Genomic DNA, 27,338 nt, shown 5'->3' with positions numbered 1-27,338 from the left:
TCCAAAGCCTAAAGTGAAAGACTGCTACTTTCTAAAGCAACATTCCACATGGGACTGCGTGCTACCATATGTAAAGAGTGTTTGCAAGTCAAGATGACTGACTGTGTTTTAGAACAGTTGGCAGAGGACAGAGGATACAGTTCACAGTTCAATGGTTTTGCAAACATGTGAGGTTGAGGCTCACTGTCACTTAATACAATTAAACCAAGAGATGCAGTCTTTCCTCTCAGACCAAGATCAGGAGGCTTAAATAACATACGGTATCAACCCTGCAGTTGGGAAAGTCTCCTTACAGGTGGGAGAACAAAGTGGTGGCTTTCCTTGGTAGTGGAGAGAAGGATAAGTTTGTGTTCATCCTTTTTCATTCAGCACTTCTGTGTCTACACTATTTCTTATTACAATTGGCATCACACAGGCATATTGACTCAAGGACATCCACTGTGACTTTGATAATGAATGACCAAAAGAATCTGTTTCTGCTGGGACCTAGGTAACTCATTTCAGGCCATGAAATACTATATACCCATCTAAAGGGACAACTCTTGAGCTTGTGTTTGCTTCTGGGAAAGTGGCAAGGGATGAGTTTTTCGTTTTCTATTCTTTGGGGTCTGAATCTTGTATGCATTTATCTGTGTTCAAGATAGCCACAAGACTCAGGAAAGGGGGTCATAGATGTGAGTTATAACACATTCTCTCTTTTTTTTTTTTTTGCCTCTAGAACCTGACAGCATTATTGAAAAGGCTTCTCACTCAGGCATGATCAATCCCAGTCGCCAGTGGCAGACGCTGAAGCAGAACACAGGGATAGCCCATTTTGAGTATCAGATTCGTGTCACCTGTGATGACCATTACTACGGCTTTGGCTGCAACAAGTTCTGTCGCCCTCGAGATGATTTCTTTGGACACTATGCTTGTGACCAGAATGGCAACAAAACCTGCATGGAAGGCTGGATGGGTCCTGATTGCGACATAGGTATGTGGGATGGGTGCCCGTGGGCGTCCCAGCCCAGCCCTCAAAAGTTGCTGGGATTTTGGTTGTCACATTCTCATCTCCTTCTTGGTCAGGTCACCCATTGCCCACTAAAGGCAGGGTGAGGTTTTGACTGATGCCTAGGTCAGCAGCAGGAGGCTAGGGAGATTCTCCGGGACACATGGGTGTTCTTTGCCCAGCAATAAAATGTTAACTGCTGACAGCTCCCAGCTCCTCCTCGTGGGGAGCACTGTCCTGGCCGAACAGGCACTTGTGCTCTGGTTCTCTAGCCCAGAGTCTCTGAGTAACTGATATGCGGTCCAAAAGGCCAGCCGCTTTGCCTTTGCTCTGTGACCCAGAACTTCCCCCCTCCCAGTTCAGGCTGCAGTCAGACTTGAACAGAGATTTCCTTCCTCGGCCTTGTCCACTACCCCCAAATGCTTTCCCCTGTACCCAGATCTCTGGGTTGGCCTCTAAGGAGTCTGTTGTAAAACATACCATGTAGGCTATTGCTCGTTCAGTGTCTGACCCAATGATCTGGGAGAAATTGGTAGCCCCTGAGCTTAGTGCCTTTCTGTAAGTTTTCACTAGGTATCTTTGGGGGGATGTGGCATTGGGATGGTGGGGGCTAGGGGCCTTGAGTGGTGAGCCCAAGCTTTCATCCTTGTGCAAAAGTGAACCCCTCCAAGTAGCAGACACTTCCCGATATGCGTTTGTCTACTGACAAGGCTCTTCTAGAATTTTGTGATTCTAGTTCATAGAAACTTAATGGGTAACTCTAGTTAACCATGTAATGGAACTTGATGAACATTCTTGTACTCGGGTTATTTCACTTAATTAGGTAAATTCTTTCCAGATAAACTCAAATTAAGACATAAACTTCTGAACTGTGACTGAGAGGCGGGTCACATGGGAGAGGAATTTCCAGCTCTCCTGGACAATAGTGCTTTTTCTTGGAAGATGAGAGGACCATTTAAAAAAACATAAAAATGGCATTTCTGGCCTCCAACTGAAAGAATTGATAAGCCTTCTTCAAGTCATTGGTGTTTAAAAATCAGTGACTTCCAAATGTTCAGACATCTTAAGTGTTCAGAGAATTTTTAACGGAGGCAGAGATGCTTTGCTGGGTGCTTTGCAGAAAGAAGTCTGCCACCAGATTTGGCCACTGGAGTAATGGCCAGATGAAGCCAGCCTTGATGACTTTTAGTCCCAAGGGATCCTTGAGCACCAGATGTTTGTTTGGCGAGAAGCAGGGATTTATCTCAGTGGGCCTCCTGAAGGGACAGTGGGTAGGTTGGGGAGGGATTGCACCCCTTTCTTCTGGGGAGGATGAGGAATGATGGGCAGGTAGCATAGAGCCTCTCCTGGCCACTGCCCTACATGCTGAGGAATTGCTTGCTTGCTTGGCCCTTTCAAGCTGGCTTTGCTATTTGGTACCTCCCATCTTCCTCTCCTTGACGATGAACTTGAGAGGAAATCTCCTCAGATTCTGGGCTCTGTAGGCTTCCTGGAAGAGGCCTTCTCCTGAGAAAGAAACCGCAGTCTCCTGACACATCTTTCTGTTTGGTTTTTTAACAGCTATTTGCCGGCAAGGCTGTAGTCCCACGCATGGGTCTTGCAAACTCCCAGGTGATTGCAGGTAAATGATGACACCGTTTTCCTCTTTCTTTTAATAATCCTTTAATGTTAGGAAGGACTTTATTATACATGTGGGTGGATTTTTCTTTTCTTTTTTTTTTTTTGTAGTAAGGGGGTCAGGGAGAGAGGACAAGAAAATGTTTTTTAAAAAAATCCAGATATTCACATCCGAAGCTTATTAAATTAGACCAGCTATTATACCAGCTGTCCTGTGGAATGCACACATTTCTCTCTCAGAAAAAAAAAAGAAAAATTCTTCTGGGCATAGTCAGTGACTTCATGTATTAACTGTTCCTGTAAATTGATAACACATTTTTATAAATCTTCCTCTTAAAGTGCTAAGGGGCTCAGTGGAGGAATAGGGGTCTGTTGCTCTGTGGCTCTGTCCCTCCCCCGCCCTGGCCTTCTGTCTCCCATCCCTCCCCCATGGTTCCCATCAATAGGCGAAAGTGGAGCATTCTTTAGAATGGGATTAGTCCAATCTTCCTGGCCCCTCTGCCGGCGGGAGCCAGGCCGGTGCTGAGAGGTTAATGGCTGTGCTGGAATCTTGTCAGTTGAGCCTGATGAATGTAGACTTTTGCTGCTGGCCTTTGAAGTCTGTGTTCTTTTATGGTCCCGGACAATGCAGAAGCCAAATGGGAACTTACCCTGACTGCCTCATGATTACAGTTTTTGGAACCTCTTGAGATGTGTACGTTGTGCCAATTTGGGAAAGGCTCGTTTCAGGAAATATTGTTGGTGTTCGAGGCCCTTTGACACAATCCCATGTTTTATTCTCCCTCCTCCCCAGTTTTAAGGTTTAGCAAATTCAGTGGGTCGTTAAGTGGGTCCCTTGGACCTGTCATGATTGCCCCCAAACCTACCCTGTTTGGGGTCAAGGGAAGTGGATGAAACTAGTCTGTGCTTAAGCTTTTCCCACTCAGATTGCCTGGAAATACTTGACCCTCCCTGGGTATAGAGGTACAGGTGTGTAAGCTAGGTATTCAAATCCAACTGATGATCCTAGAGCATCTGACTTTGAAACAAACCCTAAAGAATCTTATTTTGAAACAACTTTGTAAAAAAGTTACATCAACCCAGCTTGCCTTCTGAGCCTCCTTTTAAGAAGTAGTAGTCTCTGGCCCTGAGTAATAGTACACAGCTTGCCTTGCACATGGCAACCCAGGTTCCATCCCCAGAACCATATAACCTCTCCTGAGCATCCCCCCTAAGTAATCCACAAGTAATCCATGAGCCTCATGTGCCCGCCCCCATAAAATAAAAGAAAGTAGTATCTAAATCAGTGGTTATTAACCTCGGCTTCCACGGGCCTGTGCTACGCTTGGATCTGCTTCTCAAATGTCAAAAAGCAGAATCCCACCGCCTCTGTCTGTTACCAGCGGCTCCAAAATAATAAAATTCTGCAGATTCAGATTCCACAAGTCTGAGGTGGGCACACATTTCTGCACTTGCCAAAGCTCCCGAGTTTTCCTGCTGTCGGTGGCAGCCCCCTCCTTTGGGAATGATTGCCCACAATAGTCAGTATTTAGTGGGATTCCCTGCATCCTTCAGGGAGTGGCCCAGATGCAGGTTCCCAAGCCCTCCCACACCATCTGTTCCCGCCACGCTGCCGCCGCAGGAACAGAGTGGAAGCTGAAGTGGGGGTAGTTGGAAGCGTCACCAGTGGGAGATGTGACCCACCCCCCACCCCCCAGAAAGAGCGTGGCTCCCTGGGGTTTCTGTGAAAGGGGTTGGAACCTCGAGATGAGAATCTGGGAGATCTAGGACTGCTGAGAGTCTGACAGTCCAGACTGTGCCCTTACCAGCCCCACAGAGTGCTCATTAGTCGGTGCTTGAGCTTTATTTATCCCGCCCAGCCTGGGGGATGAACCTCGCCACCTATTTCTCAGGGAGCTGTGGAATCCAGGCTGGAGCGAGAAATTGCTCTTTGCAGGAAAGAAAAGTCGGTCCAAAATCTTATCCAGGCTTCTCCTTTATCCTTTTTGCCTTTCTCTCACAGAAAAAGGACTTTCAGAGAGGAGTGGTGAAGTTTATTTGGGAAGCAGGGGGATGGAAGAGAGGTGCTGATGAGAGAACACAGATTTGTCCAGGTGGAGAAACCTCCCAGTGTGGCTTTTAGGGGGAAGGTTATGTATGGATATTGCCAGATTCTCTACACAAGTAGAATATGGGGCTTTTCTCGGGAAATGCAGTGGATTTTTTTTTTAAATTGGAATCATGATGAATTACAGAGTTGCAAAGTTATTTACGATTGAGTTTCAAGTGTACATACAGTAAGCATGGAATTTCTGAGGTTCATTCTTGAGTTCCTTTGCACAGCCTTTGTTTGCACTTCCCTGGAGCTTGGGGGTGGGGGGTGGTGGGGGGTGGGTTTCATGCACCCTCAGTGCCTGGAATTCTGCATCTCAGTGGTTTTCCAGTCTCCTAGAGGAGTCTGTGTATCAGAGGCCTTCATGTTGTTGGGCTGGGTTAGGTTTGAGACTGTATTTTTTCCCCCAATATCTAATACCAGAGCCCACTGTTCCCTCTCTTCCTGCAACAGAAATAAAAAATAAAAAAAAAATAACCCAAAACAGCTGGCCTATCCTAAAATACCTCTTCCTACCTTTTGGAGTGAGTGTTGATCTTCAGAAAAGGGATCCGAGTGCTAACTCTTGATGGCAGCAGGCTAGAGCATTTGACAGTATTCCTGTCAAATGTGGAGCAGGAATCCACCTGCCTTACCTCTTTCTAATTACGGGTGTTCCGGAGAAAGATAGATCAGCGCTGCTCTTAGCCACGCTGGGGCTGCCCTGAACTCTGATGAGTATCAGCAGAGGCCAACTGGAGCTTTCTGCTACTGTCATCAGAATAAACACATTGGTGCTCCGGGGAGGGCCCTCTCAGCCAGAACAACAGGCTTTGTATCCAGAGTTTAGCCTTTCTCTTTCGAAGGCTCACCTCCCACTCCCTGCCCAGACACGCACCAGTGCCTTATTTACTTAAGGTGCCACTTTCCCACACATCATTTGCATAGTCTCCCAACTCATCTCCTCCTGCTTACCTTGAAAGAAAATGAAAACAGAACCTTCTAGCTAGGGAAGTGCTCCTGAAGTCGTTGAGTGGCAAGTGAGTTACCTGTAAGTTGTCTTTTGGATTATGTATTACAGAGGGGGTTTTTTGTTTGTTTGTTTTTTTCCTTGGCATGTGAAAACTTCACTGGTTTTGTGGTTCCCAGGCCGACTTGGATTTCTCTTCCTGGGTGCACATGCGCTCTTTATTGCAAGCCTGCCAATAATATCAAACTTAATTATGAATCATCAGATGAGGAAAGTCTCTTCAATTTCTCATGAGAACCTTAATCATATATTATTAAATGGGGATAACTTTGCGGATGCCTCTTTTAGGGTCAGTATTTTTATTTGTTTTCTTTTGAAGTCATCCATGGCCTCTTGTGGTTCCTTTTTTATGCTTGGGGATTCAGGTCTCATTAATTAAGAGGTGAGGTTGGATCCTCAGCTGCCTTTTCTTTCATTAGGCAAATTGAAGAGGTGTAGAGATCTTTATGTTGGGAGGGAATAAGACAGTAAAAAAAAAAAATTTTCCAAATCAGTTCCCTTCTTCACCTTTTCAGTTTGTAGTGCCGATTGTTACTAAATGAATTCCCCTTACCTCACCCTCCCAGTATTTTGAGTATACACTTTAGAAAAAAATTTCTAGCAAAGTAATGTTATTTTCTGCCTTAGTCCCTTTCTTGAAGACTGTTTTGTTTGACAGGGTCAGAATCCTGATTAATTTTAAACCACACATTCTGGAGGCTCTTTGCAGTTGGGTGTAGATGGGCTTGTTTTCAGAAGTTAGGAAGTGGTTAGTCAGTATTCTCATGGGTCAGGCTGATTCTCTGCCTTGGGTGATTAGCCATTAGCGAGATCCCTCTAATTTTCCCATGACAAGGATTTGGTAGCCTGCCTCCAGCTCTCTGGAAACCCAAATGCCTTTCCTTCTGTGGGGGGAGGGGAAGTCTTTTCCAGAGTTAAAAGTTGACTGGCTTGGTGTGGGGAGGGCTTGTAAAAGTGGGGGACAGGATGCCCTGATCCCATTCTGAAAATGTCTACCCTGGCTCTCCCTTGCTCTCCCTTCATCCCGCCCCCGCCCCCCCCCCCAAATCTGGCTTTCCCCAGCTCCCCTCCTGTTTGCAAAAACTTGATTCTTGAGAAGGCAGTTAAAGTTTCAAGGGGCTTGAAATTTGAGGGGAGGAGTGGTGGAGACCCAACCCTGATTTTCCACCCAGGTGAAGGTTTATGTTTGTGTTTTTGTTTGGGGGATCAAAGGCACTCTTTGGCCCAAGAAAGTGCAGTTAATGAAGCACTTTAAAGGAAACCTGACTCCCTTCCCCAATACTAGATAAACTGAGTTGACCTTTTTTTTTAGGAAAGTGAGAAATAACTACACAATAAATTAACATGCACCTCCTGGGCTGCAGGTCATACATTAGCCATGAAAGTGGTTTTGGGTGCTGCTGCCTCCCTCTCTGCAGAATCGGGGTTAGGGACACTCCCTTCCTCTTTGCAGAAAGGAGGTGGCTGCCCCTTCCCTGATGGCTTGAGTTTCCAAAGTCTCACTGAGAGAGACGGTTTCCTGTGGCACTGGATGTCTCATTGCATCTGGTGCTCTGGGGTCCCGACTTACACAAAGAGTCCAGCTGGGCTGCTGTGTTTTAAAAAAGGAAGAAAAAGCTGCCAAAGTGCTGTATTTGTGCAACCTTTGCCTTTGCCTGGCACACACATGCACACACACATGTACACATACACACATGCACACACATATTTGTTCAGCCTTTGCCTGGCTATTGTCACTGAGAGTTCTTTCCTGGGATTCTCACACACACACACACACACACACACACACACACACACACATCCCAGTGAGTCTGAGTGAGAAGAGAGCGCTTTGTGAAGGGCAGTATCACGGGGCCCTCTTCCCAAACAGCTTTCCTTTTGTCAGGAGAGGCCTAGGAGGGCGGCTCAGCCTGGCTCTGAAAATGTTTGTCTAGGGGGATCCCCCCTGACCTTGTGAATCTGGCCTTCTGGCACTGACAGAGCCCCACGGTGAAGGCCTGGACTTTTTCCTCTCGTGTTTGAATGGCCCAGATGCCCCGGGCAGCTAAAGACTAACACTGCTGTGTGCTCTGTCCCCAGTTGCCAGTACGGCTGGCAGGGCCTCTACTGTGACAAGTGCATTCCCCACCCGGGCTGCGTGCACGGCACCTGCAAGGAGCCCTGGCAGTGCCTCTGTGAGACCAACTGGGGCGGTCAGCTCTGCGACAAAGGTACATCTCCAGGGAGGGCACCCTAGGTGGGCCCAGGTCCTCTGGAGGAGCCGGAGGCGTGGTGGGCAGGGGAGTTGTCATTTGGGCTTTATTATGTGCGAGGATCCTTGTGTTCTGCAACTCTGTGAATTTGCCTGAGCCCTGCCGTTGTATGTGTGCCCGTGCATTGCGTTATATTCTTTTAAAGAGGATGGGGGTGAGGGGGTGTGTGCACACGTGCAGCTGTGCATTTCATTATGATTTAAGGAGTGTGTTGTGTTTCAGTGCGTGTGTTTGAGCTCGAAAGGGAGAGGTTAGCAGTCTTTTATCAGCTGCTCTGACATGACTTCTTGGGGGTCCTTGTTACCAGATCTCAATTACTGCGGGACACACCAGCCCTGTCTCAATGCGGGGACATGTAGCAACACAGGCCCTGACAAGTATCACTGTTCCTGCCCGGAAGGGTACTCGGGACCCAACTGTGAAATTGGTGAGTGGTTCAGATAGAGCAAGATTCCTGGGTTGACACTGCGTTTCATTTTCCTTAAAAAACTGCAGTCAGCCAGCAAAGGACTCCACATTACATCCCCAGTAAGAGTCCCGCAGTGTGCTGGTGTGGGCTCCTTCAAGTCCCTCATGTTTTGAGGGGTGGGCTGGAGTGGAGGTGACCCCGACACTGAGGTTTCTGGGACTGTGGCTGCCGAGAGCTGCCTTGCTCATTCTTGGATGCCACAGGCTGATCTCTGGCACTCTTCCATGGGTTTTGTGAAACGTAGGTGTCCTGGGGGCTCCAGTGCAGGGTTTAGGGGCTGTGGGGACTGGCTCTTGCTGACTGACTTTCTGGTGCCTTGCAGCGGAGCACGCCTGCCTCTCGAATCCCTGCCACAACCAGGGAAGCTGCAGAGAAACCTCCACGGGCTTTGAGTGTGAGTGTTCTCCAGGCTGGACCGGCCCCACGTGCTCTACCAGTAAGTCTGGGTTTCGGTCTGTGTCCTGGGGTTGGCATTTAGGGATTGGGGTGCAGCTCTAAGCTTGGGGATGCTTCTGCCTCCGTAGAGAGAGGGTGAGAGTATGACTTCAGCTTTTGTCCTTGGTCCAGACAAGGGTCCCCTCTGCCCTGAGTGAACAGCTCCTGGGAGAAACTTCTTGGGGGCTAGCTTATTCTTTGCCGGAACTGAATCATGATCTCCTTGCAACCAGAGACAGTCTGCCTGCAGGGGAGCTTGTCACTCCTTATTGTTTCTCCTGAGGGGCAGAGCGTCAGGAAGGTGGAGTGAGGAGACCTGGGTGTCTCATAGTATATTATGTAGATTTGGAAGGGGGGGGTCCCCTAGATTCCCTCTGCAACTGGTGAGTCCATGTTCTTTCCTAAATTCCTTAAGTTCTGAAGTGCAGCGAGGTTCCCAAACCATGGTGGTTACAAAGAGCACCAAGCACAGTTCAGGGTTGGGGGTTCTGAAGCCAAATCACGTGGGTTGGGGCCAGGAGTTCAAGCGCCCCATTTGGGGAAATGCAGGTCACGTCACCTCCTCCTCCCCTCTCTTACATGGGGTGGCAGCAGTTCCCACTCAGGGAATTCATGAAACCGAGCTGGCACGTCGTCAATAACTGGGCAGCAGATGAACGGTTGTTAGGCAGCCTCTTCAGTTTGAGAGAAGAGGGGTGGGGAAGGGGAAGTGGGCTGTGCTCTTTTGGGAAAATGCTATGAGCAAATGAGAACAAGGATTTATGAACTCTGATGGAACTTTTCTCTGTGTGTGTGTGTGTTTCTTGAGAGTGGGGGGCTTGTGCCACACTGGGCAGTGCTCAGGAGTTACTTCTGGCACTGCCCAGGAATTCCTCCTACTGGGGCTTGGGAGGCCATCTGGGGTGCCGGGGATCAAACTCGGGTTGGTTGTGTGCGAGGCTAGCACCCCGCCTGCTCTGCTTCCCCAGCCGTCCTTTAACGAAAGGCAGAACAAGATGCCCTGCGTTACCAAGATTGGTGTGCTGGCCATCCAGCTGTCTTCTTCCTGCCTGCTTAGATCAGGGATTAAATGAACTGGGGCAGTGGCGGATTTAAAGCTAAAATCAGACCTTATCGGCACCGTAGCAGTCCCGGGGAGCCGGTGTCTGGCTCGCTGGGGCAGCCCCACTCTCGAGAGGGGTGATATAAAATGGTCTAATTGTCCAACCAATTGGGGTCAAATTACCATCCCTCTCCCCTTTGCATACCCTGTTTTGTCCAACAGACATTGATGACTGTTCTCCAAATAACTGTTTCCATGGGGGCACCTGCCAGGACCTGGTGAATGGGTTTGAGTGTGTGTGCCCGCCGCAGTGGACTGGCAGGACGTGCCAGTTAGGTAAGCGACATCTGTGCCAGGTTGCCATCAGAAGAGACTGCTCGGGGGAAGAGCGTGGGGGCCAGCGGGGCTGAGCAGTTCATTATGTTGAGTCCAGAGGGTCTTCGGGAAAGAGCCGCATGCAAATGGACTGTCTCTCTTCGGCCCTGTGGGAAAGTCGTGGGATTCCTTTAACCATGTCAATCGTCTGTCCGACGAGTGTTCAGCTGGGTTCCAAACGGGGATGATCTCATGAGGAATGAGCTGTCTGCATTCTTTTTGCCACAGTTAAATCCCGGCAACTAGGCAGCGCTGGGTTTTACACAGAAATGCCTGGTGGCTTTTTGCTGTGCTGGTGGGGCCTGCGGGTGGGTGACCAGCATCTGGAAAGTTATCAATTAGCATTCCTTATTGGATAATGGCTAGGGGTGAGGGATCAGATGTTCGAAATCTTGGGAACCTCTTATTTAGCTAGCTAATTAAAATGCCTCGTTTCAGACAGAAACGCTTGGGTATGCTGTGGGTTCTTCTTTTTTTTCTTTCTGGGGTGCAAGGGGTCGGTGGGGGGTCGAGCTCCCATTTCTCACTGCTCATCCTCCATGACTTTCAGATGCAAATGAATGCGAGGCCAAACCTTGTGTAAACGCCAAATACTGTAAGAATTTGATTGCCAGCTACTACTGCGATTGCCTCCCTGGCTGGATGGGTCAGAACTGTGACATAAGTGAGTGACTTTGCTTCCGTTTTGCTTTTCCTGAACTCTGGGTGTTGAAGGCAGGTGCCAGACCCAGGAGCCAGGGCCAGTCCCAAGACTTGAGGTTACAGAAGGAAAAAACGTTATGGAGGGAATGTTTTTGGAGAGGGAGTGATTGGGGCAGAAATGAAAACATCCACTTTATCAGGCTCATTAGCTGGGTAAAATGGCCATATTCTGATAAGGTGACTGAAACAATGATGTGAAGTTTCACTTGCTCGGTCTGGAAGAAGTAGGGAGGGTTCCCACCCAGTGTAATAACCTTATCTCACAGGAAGCACACAGGAAATCTGATTTGAAGCTTTTATCTGTCCTGGGCTGAGAAGGCTTTTCAATTAAGTCCAATTTCAATGTAAATTGCCTCTTTAATATGATGACTTGTTTATTTTTCAGATATTAATGACTGCCTTGGCCAGTGTCAGAATGACGCCTCCTGTCGGGTATGTAGCTCTTTGCTTGAAAGAAAACCTTAATGATTGGCCACAGAGCTTAGCATGTATTTGATGTGGGCGAGTTCTGCTCCCTGCAAGGCTGAAAAGTGCAGGTTTGAAAAAGTGAGTCCAGAAATTTCACCTGGGCTCATGTGACCCCCAACCTCTGGGAGTCCTCTTGAAAGCAGGCACGGCATAAATCCCAGTGACTGCCTTTCAAGAGTCTGGGCATTGGACTGTTTGAGAGAGCAAGTCAAGGCTGGAGCCATAGGATTTAAGGGAGGGGGCTGACCTTGCATGGGGCAGATCCAAGTTCGACCCCAAGCACCACATATGGTCCCCCCGCGCCTGCCAAGAGTAATTCCTGAGTGCAGAGCCAGGAGTAAGACCTGTGCACTGCCGGGTGTGCCCCTAAAACAAAAACAAAAACAAAAACAAGTGAGTCCTTGGAGCAGCAGCTGCGCAAAGCCCCTGAAGGCCTGTGTTTGTGGAATGCATAGAAAAAAAAGCATGTGTTTCTCCCTCTCCTTCTCCTCTTCCAGGATTTGGTTAATGGTTATCGCTGTGTCTGTCCACCTGGCTATGCAGGCGATCACTGTGAGAGAGACATCGATGAATGCGCCAGCAACCCCTGTTTGAATGGGGGTCACTGTCAGGATGAAATCAACAGATTCCAGTGTCTGTGTCCCACTGGTTTCTCTGGAAACCTCTGTCAGGTGAGCAGAACTAGAACCTCTGGGTTTTGATGATTGCTGCCCCCCCACCCCCCACTTCCTCCCCCTCTCCTCGATGATCTGGCGTCTTGGGAAGCTGCTAACCTCCTATTGACTTGGGATCTCGGCTAGACAAATGCTGGTGGAAGGAGACTGATGAGTGATTTTCTTCGAGGCGTCAGGAGCCTGTCAAGGGGGACTGTGCCCCCTTTGTCCCGAGCTTGGACGCTCCCACGCTGCCCTGTTTCCTGATGCTTATCTGGATAGGCTCTGGGCCATACTGCCTATTCTGCAGGGTCTTCCCCCAACAGAAACAGAACAAAGGGGTCCAGTTCCAGAGTCTGCCCCACCCCCAAGGGGGGAGGACTCACACCTTTCTTACTTACGATGAGAGGTCCACCCTGTCCTCTTCCTGGTCCTTACAGCTGGACATCGATTATTGCGAGCCCAATCCTTGCCAGAATGGTGCCCAGTGCTACAACCGTGCCAGCGACTATTTCTGCAAGTGTCCAGAGGACTACGAAGGCAAGAACTGCTCTCACCTTAAAGACCACTGCCGCACTACCCCCTGTGAAGGTACTCACCACCAGCCCCTGCACCCAGCGTCTGACCCATCCTGTTAGCACGGCCCCCTGAGAGTCTCACAGATGTAGTGTACATGGGGAGGGTGATAGCCCTTAATTCGAAGCCAGGACACGTGGAAGCAATCTGTTCAGGCCCACCCTTGGGCGAACCGCGTGGAAGTAGCCTGGGGAGAGAAATGTGGGATTCAGTCAGCATTCTTGTTCTGGGGTGAAGGGGGAGGGGAACTGGTGGGCAATGTTGAGACAAATTCCTCAGTGCACGCCTGTCAGAACTTTCTGTCACCATGGCAACATTCTGACAGCTGCAGTGTCAGGTTTGGTGGCCATGGAGCATTGCGAATGTGACTAGACTGACTGGACACCAGTTTTCATTTCAATAGCCGGACATGACTTGTGGGTGCTGGGTTAGTGGCAGAGCCTGTCCAACTTTCCTATGTTTTCTGTCTTACTTCAGTGACACTTAAGTAGAAGTAAATCTGGCTCTTCTGAGCCACCCAGTTGGGGACGTGTCAGAGGGAGGAAGAAGGGGACCCATCCCATCGGGGGAGGCAGGACATAGCTAGCGCATTTGACTCACATGTGCGAGTTAAATCAAGGATTTGATCACTGCCACCACAAACAGTTAACACTGGTGATGGGACTGGCGTTGGATTGTTGTATGCCTGAAACTCCTTCATGAATAACTGTGTAAATCATGGTATCTTAACCGAAGAGTTTAAACAAACAAAAAACCCCAGAAGCAGACAGACGTGGGCAGAGAGATGTCTCAAAGGGCTGGAGTATGTACTTTGCTCCTTCCAATCCCCTAAAAAAGGAGGCACGGAGGGCCACAGACATGTAGGCTTCTTGGCTACTTAGGGAGAAAAGGTCTTTGACAGAAAATAAAACTTTCCAGCCAGAAACTTGTGTCATGGTCCGTGGTCAGGATCTTGGCCCAGCCTCTTGGCTCCTCAATAGCCCTGGGTGCTGTGTTCAGGAGAGCTGACTTGGCTAGGAATGTTGTGTCTTGTGGGTTTGTGGCTGTGATCTGATCTGAGTTTGTCTCCTAGTGATTGACAGCTGTACGGTGGCCATGGCTTCCAATGACACGCCGGAAGGGGTGCGGTACATTTCCTCCAACGTCTGTGGTCCTCACGGGAAGTGCAAGAGCCAGTCGGGAGGCAAATTCACCTGTGACTGCAGCAAAGGCTTTACTGGGACATACTGCCACGAGAGTAAGACCCTGCCCTGGGGAGTGGGGTGCTATGATCCTGCCCAGTTTGGGGGTTGATCCGGTTCACTTGAGATGAGTAAAGGTTTAGCATCTGAGCTTGAGGCGGTGCTTTGTTTATGAGCTCATGTAGCTGAGATACCTATTTCAAAACGTTCAAGAGTCTTCACTAGATTGAATAGTCTCACTGCTCTTGCTCCTGCCAAGTGGCTGAGGGAGGGAAAGCCAGAAATAAAAAGAGTTGAGGCATTCTTTTTTGTGGACATCTATCTCTGGGGGCATTTTCTAGAGTTGGAAAAATAGTCCGTGACATTGAGGAACAGTTCAGATGGAGGTAAGAATTTTGGGGCGACCAGAGTAATAATTCCTTCCTCAGGGGCCTGCTGGGAAGCCCAGCCCATAGAACAGCGGCCTTGTCTGAGGAAGGGAGAGAGACAGTATAGCGGGTGAAGGTGCCACCTTGCACGAGGCTGATGCTTACAGTGAGCAGCATACAGTCCCCCAAACCCCTGAATACAGCCAGGTAGGGCCTCAGCCACCCTGACCCAGGTAACAGTAGCCTTGTTTATCCTTCATTTCCTGTTTTGTTTCTCTCCCTTTCATAGATATTAATGACTGCGAGAGCAACCCCTGTAAAAATGGAGGCACTTGTATCGACGGTGTCAACTCCTACAAGTGCATCTGCAGTGATGGCTGGGAGGGGGCCTACTGTGAAACCAGTGAGTTTCGCTTGTGGGAAGAGGCTGCAGGGCGTGGTGGGGTGGCTGGACTGTGGCCCCGCATGGGAGACTTGTGGTTCTGAGGGGAATCTCCGGAGACAGATTCCTAGCCATTCCTGCAGATGGGGCAGTATCGCCTGTGTCCTGCTCGCGTTGGTTACTGCCCAGGGCAGCAGGAAGGAATGTCCATTGAGGGCGCTGGAGAATGATCCTATTTAATTAGGAGGATAAATCTCTCCCTGCTTGTAAGGAAAGGCCTCATCTTCCGGGTCTGATTGTAATCCCTCACTGTCATGATTTCACTTTCCGGGGGAGTGACAGAGCCGCTCCCTGTCTCGCCTAACTGGCATTCATTAAGAACCCTGTGGAGTGGGTGGCAGTGGGGGGGTGGGTGGGTGGGTGTGGGTGCTCCAGGACTCCCCGAAAAGGGTAAGTTCAGGTCTCAGCGTTGGTCACTGGGCGTTGGGGGTGGGGGCCCGGGAGGTGGAAGTTGGGGTGACCCCGGGCCAGGCTCTTCCTTGTTCCCTCAGCTAAGGGGGTGGGTTCTCTCCTTCCTTTCCAGACATAAATGACTGCAGCCAGAGCCCCTGCCACAATGGGGGCTCATGTCGCGACCTGGTTAATGACTTCTACTGTGACTGCAAGAACGGATGGAAAGGGAAAACCTGTCACTCGCGTAAGTGCCCGGGTGGGGGAGGGACCCTGCCTTGGGGCCTCCCTCTTTGGGTGTCTCCTACCAGCAGAGCTTCACCGAGATCTTCCTCCTCCTCCAGGTGACAGCCAGTGTGATGAGGCCACCTGCAACAATGGTGGCACCTGTTATGACGAAGGGGACGCGTTCAAGTGCATGTGTCCGGGAGGCTGGGAAGGAACCACCTGCAACATAGGTACCTGGCTACCTGGCTGCCCCTCCTCCCCCCAGCACCGTGGCGGGTGCTCCTCACTCTGTTCACCCCCGACCCCCAGTCTTTTTTTTTTTTAAAGTTTTTATTAGTGAAACACCATGAGGTACAGTTGTAGACTTACAGATTTTTGTCCTTGGGTTTCAGTTATACAATGATCAAGTACCCATCCCTTCACCAGCGCCCATCTTCCACCACCACGGGTCCCAACATCCCTCCCACCCCCCATCCCCCCATCCCCCCCGCCTCTGTGGCAAGGCATTCCCTTTTGTTCTCTCTCTCTTCTTTTGGTTGCTGTGGTTTGCAACAGAGGCATTGAATGGCAATCATGTTCAGTCTAGAGTCTACTTTCAGCATGCTTCTCCCACCCTGGGAGGATCCTCCCAACACCCTTTATTTGGTGCTCCCTTCTCTATCTGAGCTGCCTTTTTTCCCCTAGCGTGTGCGGCTGGCCTCCAAGCCATGGAGTGAACCTCCTGGTACTTATCTCGGCTGTTCTTGGGTGTTAGTCTCCTATTTTGTTACTTTATATTCCCCAGATGAATGTCTGTCCCTCTCTTTCTGACTCATTTCACTTAGCATGATACTTTCCATGTAGTACCACTTGTATGTAAATTTCATGACTTCATCTTTTCTAACAGCTACATAGTACTCCATTGTGTAGATGTACCAAGTTCCCCCAGTCTTTCTGAGTCCTCAGCAACCATGTTCCCGTGTGTTCTTGTCTTGTAGCCCGGAACAGCAGCTGCCTGCCCAACCCCTGCCACAACGGGGGCACCTGTGTGGTCAATGGCGAGGCCTTCACGTGCGTCTGCAAGGAAGGCTGGGAAGGGCCCCTCTGCACGCAGAGTGAGTGTCCCCCACCCCTGAACCCCCTGCCACTCCGGGGACCTCACAATGGCAAGCAGCAGCAGACTTGTTTGATGTCTGTTTCGGGGTCACCTGGCACTATTCGAAGGCCGTGATGGGATGCAGCCCTGACCTGGGCCTGAGAAAGTCTCCCCGAGATAAGTGGAGACAGATGGCGCCTCTGTTCCCAGCTCTGGGCTGACGAGCGGCCCGTCTGTTCCCCGTCCTGCCAGGCAGGGCCTCTTCCTATGTCTGTGTGTCCCACGGTCAGTGGAACTGAGTGTGGTTCAGGTCTGCTTCCAATTGAACAGAGGTCTTAGGTGCATCTGCTGGCATCAGCCACCACATTATTACTATTAGAGGATGATGGGAATGGCGTGAGGGTGGCCAGGACTTTCCCTGTGGGCAATCCCTCTATTAAGTTGACTTTTTTTGTTTTCCCTTGGCAGATACCAATGACTGTAGCCCTCATCCCTGGTAAGCAGATCACTTTTCGTCGTGTGTGTGTGTGTGTGTGTGTGTGTGTGTGTGTGTGTGTGTGTGTGTTAGCAGTAGTGTGCATGGGGGTATGGACAGGTTCTGGTTCCTGAGGTCAGGGTGGGGTGGCAGCCCTCGCCTTTCTATAACAAGCTCCCAGGCGATCCCCATCCTGCTGGTCTGTGGACCCAACTCTAATTAGCCAGGTTGTGTCTTCATTGAGAGCAGAGATTCTCAGCCTGGGCTGTGCGCACCAATTCCCTGGGGAGCTCTTAAAAGCCCCAGTGCCTGGGCTGCACCTGTGAAATGAGACTCTCTGGGGGAGGGGCCCCGGCATCAGGGCTTGTCAGGCTCCTGTGGCCTTTCCAGAGAGGCGCTGCTGGAAACCTGCAGGACTCCCCGTGGGGTCAGTGGTGGCCAGAGTGGAGGAGTGGAAGGCAGGAAGGGAGTAGCCAACGCTCCTCAATTTCTTCCCAGCTACAACAGCGGCACCTGTGTGGATGGAGACAACTGGTACCGGTGTGAATGTGCCCCCGGATTTGCTGGGCCCGACTGCAGAATAAGTAAGCACTGCCCTGGGCTGGCCACGCTCCGGCGCTGTCTTCCCTACTCCGTTCTCGGCCAGAGACTTTGCACCTTTCAAACATTCCTCACCTCTGGCTCCCTCTAGCCCTCTAGACCAAATAAGTTTCTGTCTCCAGCTGGGCTTAAAATTAAGGTGGGGCCGGAGAGAGAGTATAGATAGAGCCTTTGTATGCGGCTGACCCAGGTTCAGTCCCTGGTACCATATATAGACCCAGGAGCTTGCAGGAGTGATCCCTGAGCATCGCCTCCCCTCCCCCTCCAAAACAGCTGAATAAGAGATGGGCTTAAAATGCCTCTGAATAGTTGCTCCTCAGAATCCCTAAGGGGTGTCTTTCCTGTAACTGAAGTGAAATTGTGGGTAACTGGATGTTGTCCACATCTCAGTCGCCATAGGACAAAGCTAACTTGTTTGGAAGGAACTGATTTTCAAAGCTTCAATTAGGCCTCAGAGAAATTATTTAAATAAGGGGTTGGAAGGTGTAAATGCAATACTCAGGAAGCCGAATTTATTCTGTGCCTCTTCCCTACTTCTTAAAAGAAATTCCATTTTTTCATGTTTATGAACCCAGATTATCTGCACCTTTCTGGTATTTGAGCTCCTGAAATCTGGGATTGGCAGGACTTTAGCTCCCAGATAGGAGTGTTGCATTTTTCCCCTATTTCTCCATTACGAAAAGGCAACCTGGAGGCCCACGTCTGCCCTCTACCTGCTTTTGGAAATAAAGTTTTATTGGTACAAAGTCACATTAATTCATATACATATTCTCTTGTGATGTGACCAGTGTAGAATAGATTGAATAGTTGTGACATGACTACATGACCTACAAAGTCTAAAATATTTGCCCCCACATCCTTTTCACGAACTGTGAAGAACTCTCTCTAAATGCAATCAGAGCAGAAAGGAACTTTAAGCTGTTGCCCTCTAGAAATTGTTCTGCTCTGTTAAAAGTCAGGTTTTTAACCCAAAATGTATCCATTTCTCTTAGACATCAATGAATGCCAGTCCTCTCCATGTAATTTCGGGGCGACCTGTGTGGATGAGATCAACGGCTACCGGTGTGTCTGTCCCCCAGGACACAGCGGTCTGAAGTGCCTGGAAGGTAAGTGGGTGAGCGAATGCTCCACAAACAGTGGGTCCTGTAAGGACAGAAGCTTGAGGGCACTTCTGACAGCCAGGGCAGCAGTCCATGTGCAGTGAGCTAGTGCTACAGCAATGTGCCATGACCAACCATCCACAAGCCCGGGGGCATGCTGCAAGCGTTAGCTTCTGTGGCTCGTGGCACACAGGGGACACAAGCTGTAGTCTGGGCACACGTCTAGACTCTGCATCACCTCATTCTCCCTTGGCCAGTACCTGGGTCTGGAGCCAGGAGGTTGAGATCCACTCGGGAGATTCTGCTCACAGCAAATCCCCTAAGATGGCTATTGGCCAAAGCAGGTCATGTGGTTCCAGGGCACGGGAGGGGAGTGACGCTTGCTTGCCCGTGGTGGGAGAACTGTATGGTCCCATAGCAAAGGGCCTGAGTCTAGCAGCTTCCTCGTGAGGAGGGAGCGAGAAACAGGAGAGGAAGGACACGCTTTCCACTCACAACGTCTCCCCGTGTAGTTTCCAGGAAGCCCTGCGTCACCATCGGGAGTGTGATTCTAGACGGGGCCAAGTGGGACGAGGACTGCAACACCTGCCAGTGTCTGAATGGAAGAGTCGCCTGCTCCAAGGTGCGGTGGGGGCTCCGTCACGGCCGGGCTCGGGAACGGCCCGCCCGGCATTCTCTCCAGCTGCCCGGTGCTGTCTGTCCCTCCAGGTCTGGTGCGGCCCACGGTCTTGCCGGTTGCACAAAGGGCACAGCGAGTGCCCCAGTGGGCAGAGCTGCGTCCCCATCCCGGAAGACCAGTGTTTCGTCCGTCCCTGCACAGGCGTGGGCGAGTGTCGCTCCTCCAGCCTCCAGCCGGTGAAGACCAAGTGCGCCTCTGACCCCTATTACCAAGAGAACTGTGCCAACATCACGTTCAGCTTCAACAAAGAGATGATGTCACCGGTACGGAACAACTTTTTTTCCATTTGGAATAATGGGTCTGCTTGTGCTGAGGTGGGTGTGTGACGGAGCAAGGGTGGCGTTCGCCTCAACTCCCGTCTCACAGCCAAAGGAAGTGTGGCCATGCTAAGGGAAAAGGGAGCTCAGATAGAGGAGGGAGCACCAAATAAAGGGTGTTGGGAGGATCCTTCCAGGATGGGAGAAGCATGCTGAAAGTAGACTCTAGACCAAACTCAATGCCTCTTTTGCAAACCACAATACCCAAAAGGAGAGAGAGAACAAAAGGGAATGCCCTGGCACAGAGGCAGGGTAGGATGGGGGGGGGGGGCGGTATGGGGGGTGGGAGGGATACTGGGACCCGTGGTGGTGGAAAATGGGCACTGGTAGAGAGATGGGTGTTTGATCATTGTATAATTGAAACCCAAGCACAAAAATTTTTAAGTCTACAACTGTACCTCATGGTGTTTCACTAATTAAAAAAAAAAAGTGTGGCATCTGGGGGCCCATGTGGTACAGGCTGCCCTGATGTTCTCTTATCGTTTGTAAACGTGTGTGGACTTTTTAATTCTCCCAACATTTCAGGGTCTAACCACGGAGCACATTTGTAGTGAACTGAGGAATCTGAACATTCTGAAGAATGTTTCTGCTGAATATTCTATCTACATAGCATGTGAGCCTTCCCCGACGGCAAATAACGAGATCCATGTGGCCATTGTGAGTAGAAGGCCCTCCCCTCCTATTTTTTGTGTGTGTGTGTGTGTGTGTTGAGGGACTTGTCACACAGCTCAGGGGCCTCTGTGGGCTACTCCTGGTGAGTCTTAGCTGACTGGATTAGATGGTTCCATGCACGGGCCCAAGGGTATGGAGCTGCTGGCGCCCGGCAGAGCCAGAGACCCTCAGAGTCACTGTGTGTGTGTGTGTGGGGGGGGGGGGGTGGCTGTGGTGCTGGAGTTCACACTTGGGCCCTGGTACCCTGTAACTCAATCTCTCCCTGATCCCAGAGCCCCTTCCCATTTAATGTCCTTGCAGTCAAGGATGAACAGATTCCCGTTAGCAGTGTCAAACAGAGCAGAGACAGGATAAAGGGAGCTTCACCTCTGAGTGGGTGTTTGAGCTTGTTTTGAATCAGGGCGGCTACTCTTCCTCTGACCCTCCTACCCGACACCTCTTCCTTTCCAGTCCGCCGAAGACATACGGGAGGATGGAAACCCTATCAAGGAAATCACTGACAAAATTATAGATCTTGTGAGCAAACGCGATGGGAACAGCTCAGTTATCGCCGCTGTTGCTGAAGTCAGAATTCAGAGGCGTCCTCCGAAGAGTCAAACAGGTAGGCAGCAGGTGGGAAGGGGCCCTTGCTGTGACAGCTGTTCAATGGCCACCTCATCTCTGTGGAAACAGTTGCTCCAGAAGCATCAGTGGGCGCAGGGTCCCCTTCTTGTGGAGCCCCTGTTTCATGGCCAAGAGAACTAAGGCTGGCTTCTCTGATTGGGGTCATGGTGGTGTGCACAGGTCACTCTGACCTTTCATGGCTGCAAGCTGTATACTTGGGAGCAGTGCCCCCCCTTCCCGGCCACTACCCCTACCCCCCACTGCTGTGGGGGCTTTCTAGATCAGAGTCCAAAGGTGGGCCTTAGCCTTGAGCTGGAGGTGCCACACGGAGCATGAGGTGGCCTTCTGTTGTCCAGTTGCTGCCCATTGTATAAGCACCCAACAGGGATAGGCTGGTTTGAGCAGCAACTTGATGGCCCCGTAGCACAGCCTGATGTCCTGCAGACAAGTGTGCAGCCTCCTGGTCCTCCAGACCCTTAGCAGTGACAGGGGACTTAGGGTATTGCTCAGCCCACACTCTGCTGAGGCTGCAGGTTGGAAGCCTGAGCCTAGAATGTGCCATGGACATAGCCAGATGCCCCTGGGCTGTCGGAGCCAGACACTGCGTTCCAGGAGCCTCCAGGAGCTGCTGCCCTGCCCGGCTCTCTGAGGACAGCATAGAGGCCTCTGGAGGCCCAGCGCTTGCTGATCGAGCTGTGACGTGACAGTGTGTGGCTGTGGGAAGGGACTTGTCTTAGGGGCTCAGGACAGGAAAATCCTTGTGGGAATCCTCTTGCTCCTAGAGTGGGTCTTTGGTTCTCTCTCTATTTTTTTTCCTTTAAAGCACTAACTGGTTTTGTGTCCGCCTTCCAGATTTCCTGGTCCCGCTGCTGAGCTCCGTCTTAACCGTGGCTTGGATCTGTTGCCTGGTGACAGCCTTCTACTGGTGCGTGCGGAAGCGGCGGAAGCCCAGCAGCCACGCGCGCTCCGCCTCTGAGGACAACACCACCAACAACGTGCGGGAGCAGCTGAACCAGATCAAGAACCCCATCGAGAAGCACGGCGCCAACACAGTGCCCATCAAGGACTACGAGAACAAGAACTCCAAAATGTCCAAAATAAGGACACACAACTCGGAGGTGGAGGAGGACGACATGGATAAGCACCAGCAGAAAGCCCGGTTCGCCAAGCAGCCAGCCTACACGCTGGTAGACAGAGAGGAGAAGCCCCCCAACAGCACACCGGCGAAACACCCAAACTGGACAAACAAACAGGACAACAGAGACCTGGAAAGTGCCCAGAGCTTAAACCGGCTGGAATACATCGTATAGCAGCCCGCAGGGCGCTGCCGCTCTAGGTAGAAGCCGAGGGCACTCCGGGGCTTGTAGTTCTTTAAACGGTCATGGCATAGTCCGGTCTGAGGCTGTTACTGACTTAGAATCCCTGTGTTAATTTAAGTTTTGACAAGCTGGCTTACACTGGCAATGGTAGTATCTGTGGTTGGCTGGGGAACCGAGCGCCGCGGCTCACGGCTATGCAGAAGCCAGTGGCGAGGGCCCCGGTGCTCCCAGCGTGGAAGAGGCTCCCCGGAGAACACCCAGCCCCCCTCGGCCTTGAGGCCCTGAGCTCCCACTGCTGCCAGATGTCCCGATGGTGATGCAGTCTTAGGTTCATAGTTTTTATTTATATTTATTGACTCTTGAGTTGTTTTTGTATATTGGTTTTATGATGACGTCCAAGTAGTTCTGTATTTGAAAGTGCCTTTGCAGCTCAGAACCACAGCAACTATCACAAATGAGTTTATTATTTATTTTTTTTTATTATATGTCGTTGTTGTTGGGGGAGGGGGACTTTGAGGTCAGCCGTTGCTGGTAAAATGAAGAATTTAAAGAGGAAAAATGTGTCAAAGGTAGACTTCTGTATAGTTCTGTAAATAATTCTTTTTTTTTATTAATCACTGTGTATATTTGATTTATTAACTTAATAATCAAGAGCCTTAAAACATCATTCCTTTTTATTTATATGTATGTGTTTAGAATTGAAGGTTTTTGATAGCATTGTAAGCGTATGGCTTTATTTTTTTTTGTTGTTCTTCAAACTTATTTTCTTATTACGTGTTGCCTATAAGCCAAAATTAAGGTGTTTGAAAATAGCTTAAGACAGTAGAATGGGCCGCTGTGCCTGGAACACGTGGAATTTTTTGTACAATGTCAGATGTTGGAAACACCTTCAGTAGCATCACTTTGAAGCACGTTCTAAGGACTGACTGAGGCAGTTTAAGAATTCGTCTAGAACAGGTTCCTTCCCCCCCCCCCCCCCTTCTGCGTTAGACTTGAAAAAGAAAGACAGGCAAGTGTTCTGCGACACAGCAGTTTAAGGGAACAAGTTGAGCCAAAATGTGAGTGGCTGAATATCATTAAAAAGATCGATGAACTGTGTGACGTTGGAAGCACACACCAATTTTGTTTGTAAATTCTGATTTCTTTTCACCACCCCTATGCAATACTGACCCACTTGGAGATTTGAGTTTTCTTATCTACTGCATTTAGGGAGTATTCTGATAAGCTAGTTGGATACTTGAACCATAAAATGTCCAGTAAGATCACTATTTAGATTTGCCAATAGAGTACACTGCCTGCCTTAAGTGAGGAAATCAAAACGCTATTATGAAGTTTAAGATCCAAATGGCTTAATATAAAACAGTAATTTCGTGGGTTCACCATTGAGACCGTGAAGATAACTTCGTATTGTCCCATTAGTGTTATATGAACATAAAAATGCATCTTTGATGTGTTGTTCTGGCAATAAATTTTGAAAAGTAATATTTATTAAATTTTTTGTATGAAAACCTGGACCAGTGTGGCCTCTTCTGAGCATATGTATTTCCGTTCTGCTCGGCTGTACCACCTCCACCCCCGCCCCCACCCCAACTGCTCTGGTAATTGGGGTTCTGATCAAAAGGCTGTACTTGACAGGAGCCTGGAGGAAGATGTGAAAGCCTTTTCAGCCAGGAAATTCACTGGAGGTTCTCAAATGGGGTGTGTGTGTGTGTGTAGGGGGGTGGGGGGGGGGCGGTGCTGCCATGAGGCTGGAGTTGGGAGACCCCATCCAGGATTCTGTTATTCAGCAGCAAGTGTGAAGACTGCTTGAATAAACACCACCGGGTTAATGGCCTGGTGCATAAATGGCTTGGCATGTGAAGGTGGATTGTTGGGGAGCAGGAAATGCCTACCCTCTCTCCAAGGTTTTTAGAGCTCTGGGTTGGTATTGGGGAATGCAGGGAGAGGAGGCAGGAGCGGGAATCCCCCACACAATCCCAACCTGCACGTGGCTCTCTGGATCAGTGCTAATGTCCTGCCACCTCAGGCCCCCCTCTTGGGTTTGGGTGGACATCGCCCAGGCTGCTCCCCCACCACACACCAGGGAGGATGTGCAGAGTCCTGGGGTGAGGGCCCAGGGAGGGTGTGTTCCGCTGGCCTCCCTCCTGCAACCAACACAGGGCCGGAGGATCCAGGCTGCCTTGTGCTAGGCTCAGAGGCCAGCAAGGCCCTGTCCCGCCATGGCACCTCCAGTGAGGGCCGAGCCCCAGCGATGAGCCTGGACAGCTGCCAGGAGTCGCCCAGCTCGGAAGCCGCAGCTTCTGCATCTCACAGTGCTCCAGTTCTCCTTCAGGCCATCCAGCCACCTGGTTTTCAGACTGGAACTCCAACAACAAACAGGGCGAAGAGCTGACCGGATATTCTCCTTGCATTCTTGGTAAACTCTTACTACCAGACTGGGAGTTTTTGTTTTTCCTATTGGTACAAAGCTGTGGGAGTCTGTGTGTGTCGGGGGGGGGGGGGGGGGGGGGGGGGTGTTCTTCCAGTCAGTGATCCAAGAACCACTGACACCTCCTAGTGATGCCAGTGGACAGGCAGGCAGTTCAGGGCCAGGGCCTTGGGACAGGGTGTGCAGAGCCTGTGCCCAGGATTACTGGGGCTACCCCATGGTGCATGGGGACCTGCCGGGGCTCTACCCAGGGATCCTGTGATGCAGAAATCGAACAGAGTTGGCCGCATGCAGGGGCTTTGCCTTAGGCCCAGTGTTAGCTCCCGGGCTCCAGGACTTGTGTTTTCCGGTGGGCATCTTGTTTCAGAGTAGATGCAGGAGCCCGGGATGTGACTCAGTGGAAGAGGGAGGTCCCGGGCATGTTCCCTGGCACTGCACTGCCCTTGAGCACTGGGCGGGGATCCCAGGAACCCCATCCCCTTGGGGTGTGGCCTCTGCCATAATTAAAGAATCACGGGGCTTTTAGCATTGCTGGCTCCTTATGAGCAGAGGCCAAAAGCCAGTTGTAGGAACCAGGGACTGTTGTGGCTAGCGGGGGCGGAGGTCTGGAGGAGATGGATAGCTGAGTGTCTGGATTCCCAAGATGTGTCCCGTCCTAGCATGGTAAACCTTGCTCGCTGATCTGCCAGTAGACTTCTCATTTCTGAAAGGTGGTGTCACGACAGAGACACACTCTACTGGTGCAGACCTAACTAGCCAGGACACAGTCTGGCTTCCAACAGCAGAGTTGAAACACCATCCTTAAGCAATACCTTGCTTGCTCCAGTGGTTTGTAAACGGATTCTGCTAGACCCCAGAATTCCTTGGGTACTTGCCACATGCTTTGTGCTGAAAAACAACAAGAAAAAAGTTTAATGAGTCTCTGTGATTCTTTCTTCCAGGAGGAAAGTGATCTTTGAGACTCATGTGTTGTTTTAAGGCGTCTCCATCCTGGACCACAGTGGGTAGACAGACTTCAGGCTCAACGGGCGGTGGCCGGAAGCCAGGACTTTCATCCTAACGGCAATGTTCTCCTTTCTCCAGGTAGAGGAAACCGGGTCGGGGAGCCTCGATTCTGTTGGATAGGGAAGCGAGAAGGCCGGGCTTGGCTTTCCCCATTCCTTAGGAACTTTCTACCCCCCCCCCTTTTCTTGAAGGGAGGTGTGGTTTGGGACGTACCTCGCTGTGCTGAGGGCTAACGCCTGCTCTGTGCTTCAGGGATTGCTTGTGGTGGTATTTGGGGGAGCATAAGTGCTGCTGGGAATCCAACCAGGGTTGGCCACTGTGCAGAGCAAGAGCCTTAACCCTGGGCCCTTTTTATGTGGTACTTGGAAGAGAGAATATGCAGTCCAGACGCTTGGCTAACTAGAGCTCCAGCATTAGACTACCATGAAACTTGAGGAAAGAACTCAGGAAGTCTTAAGATTGTCTTAGGATGCCTAAATGTCCTGAATTGCACTTAATAATGTAAAACGGTGGGGGCTGGAGCCATAGAACAGTGAGTACAGTGGGTAGGGTCTTTCCTTGCATGCTGTCAACCGGGTTTGATCCCCCAGCACCCCATATGATCCCCTCAGCCATGCCAGGAGTGAACCCTGAATGAAAAGGCAGGAGGAAACCCTGAGCATCATCAGGTGTGCCCCCCCCCCCCAAAAAAAAACAGCAATGTAAAATCAAAATGTGAAAGAGGAGAGGTGCATCTAGTGAGGTAGGTTGATAGCTTGAAAACACATTTCTCTATAATGTATACAGGCCACCTCCAGGGGGAAGAGAACCCAGAGCCACTCTCTGGCTTTGTCTGTGCAGTGCCAGGGGAGTCATCAGGACCACCAAGGGGGCCACTCGGAGTTAGGGATTGAACCCCGGGCCTCACATATTTGGCGCCTGCTGCAACATTTAAGCTATCTCCTAGACCTTTGGTTTTTCTCTTCAGTTGCAGGTTCCAGGCTTAGCAGTGGCTTTGCCAGAGGAGTCTGGGAATCTGCATTCCAACAAGGTCTCCCTTCCCAGATCCACTACAGTAAAATCTGCAAACAGCTCGACTAAAGGACTCAAGTACAAGCTCTTCATTAATTATAATGTTTTTCCTCCTTGTTAAACTGAATTAAGTAGCCTGGAAGCCAGTTTGTTGCTAAATTGCCACCTGACATCATTTTTAAGTAAAATAATTACACTGCCCCTTGAGCAAGTTGTGGCCTAAGTGTTCTGGATTTATTAGCTGATGTGAGGGGTCAGCAAGTCAAAGTCAACTTCTTTGGTAATATTTCTTAGGTAGCAAAGGGCGAAGGGAAGCAGGGCCTGGGCTCCCCAGCTCTTCAATGGACTCGTATACCTGTCTATTCGGAAGCCAGCGAGTGTACTGCTCAACAGCCTTCAAAGACCTTCAAAGGTCTCCGAGCCTCCAGAGGTTTGCCAGTTGGGCTGAGCAATGTTCTAGCATTTCCGTTTGGACTGTGGCTCTCCTCCTTGCCTCTGGTGGGAACGAGAAACCGGAGCGGGGACGTTCCTGGTCTGGGAAGACACATAAGCACATGGGTTATGGGAAGCCTCCTCTGCTAATGTGTATTTATACTTTGTAAACTCTGATTCATCCTAGCATTGGAACAGAAATCTGCTTCCTGAGGTTCTGTTTTTAAATAGATAGTTTGCAAAAACAACAATTATTTTTCTTAACATTTTTTTCCACCCCACAAGCACTAAATATCCCTGCTCAGGCTATGTCAGTCTCCAACAATGCCAACAGA

The 27,338-nt window shown here is 50.3% G+C and overlaps 2 protein-coding genes across 2 annotated transcripts in view; one reads left to right on the top strand and one right to left on the bottom strand.

The window, feature by feature from the left end:
- The window catches only part of JAG1 (jagged canonical Notch ligand 1), a 37,985-nt gene extending 14,344 nt beyond the window's left edge, over positions 1-23,641 (top strand). Inside the window, exons 4-26 of the mRNA XM_056121655.1 lie at positions 719-973; positions 2,549-2,609; positions 7,786-7,916; positions 8,266-8,385; positions 8,750-8,863; positions 10,127-10,240; positions 10,830-10,943; positions 11,367-11,413; positions 11,947-12,120; positions 12,543-12,693; positions 13,751-13,915; positions 14,517-14,630; positions 15,193-15,306; positions 15,404-15,517; positions 16,265-16,381; positions 16,831-16,858; positions 17,336-17,421; positions 18,430-18,543; positions 19,050-19,159; positions 19,246-19,479; positions 20,059-20,190; positions 20,656-20,806; positions 21,661-23,641. Of these exons, the coding sequence (XP_055977630.1) occupies positions 719-973; positions 2,549-2,609; positions 7,786-7,916; positions 8,266-8,385; positions 8,750-8,863; positions 10,127-10,240; positions 10,830-10,943; positions 11,367-11,413; positions 11,947-12,120; positions 12,543-12,693; positions 13,751-13,915; positions 14,517-14,630; positions 15,193-15,306; positions 15,404-15,517; positions 16,265-16,381; positions 16,831-16,858; positions 17,336-17,421; positions 18,430-18,543; positions 19,050-19,159; positions 19,246-19,479; positions 20,059-20,190; positions 20,656-20,806; positions 21,661-22,118 (3,218 nt within the window). The 3' untranslated portion in view covers positions 22,119-23,641. The remainder of the gene's footprint in view (positions 1-718; positions 974-2,548; positions 2,610-7,785; positions 7,917-8,265; positions 8,386-8,749; positions 8,864-10,126; positions 10,241-10,829; positions 10,944-11,366; positions 11,414-11,946; positions 12,121-12,542; positions 12,694-13,750; positions 13,916-14,516; positions 14,631-15,192; positions 15,307-15,403; positions 15,518-16,264; positions 16,382-16,830; positions 16,859-17,335; positions 17,422-18,429; positions 18,544-19,049; positions 19,160-19,245; positions 19,480-20,058; positions 20,191-20,655; positions 20,807-21,660) is intronic.
- Positions 23,642-25,335: 1,694 nt separating this feature from the next.
- The window catches only part of SLX4IP (SLX4 interacting protein), a 237,844-nt gene continuing 235,841 nt past the window's right edge, over positions 25,336-27,338 (bottom strand). Inside the window, exon 7 of the mRNA XM_056121714.1 lies at positions 25,336-25,443. Within this exon, the coding sequence (XP_055977689.1) occupies positions 25,402-25,443 (42 nt within the window). The 3' untranslated portion in view covers positions 25,336-25,401. The remainder of the gene's footprint in view (positions 25,444-27,338) is intronic.

Source organism: Sorex fumeus, unplaced genomic scaffold (genome assembly GCF_029834395.1).
Source record: "Sorex fumeus unplaced genomic scaffold, SorFum_2.1 ptg000044l, whole genome shotgun sequence".
NCBI lineage: Eukaryota > Metazoa > Chordata > Mammalia > Eulipotyphla > Soricidae > Sorex > Sorex fumeus.
Note: the sequence above shows the minus strand (reverse complement) of the source record. Positions and strands in the feature narration are given on the sequence as shown.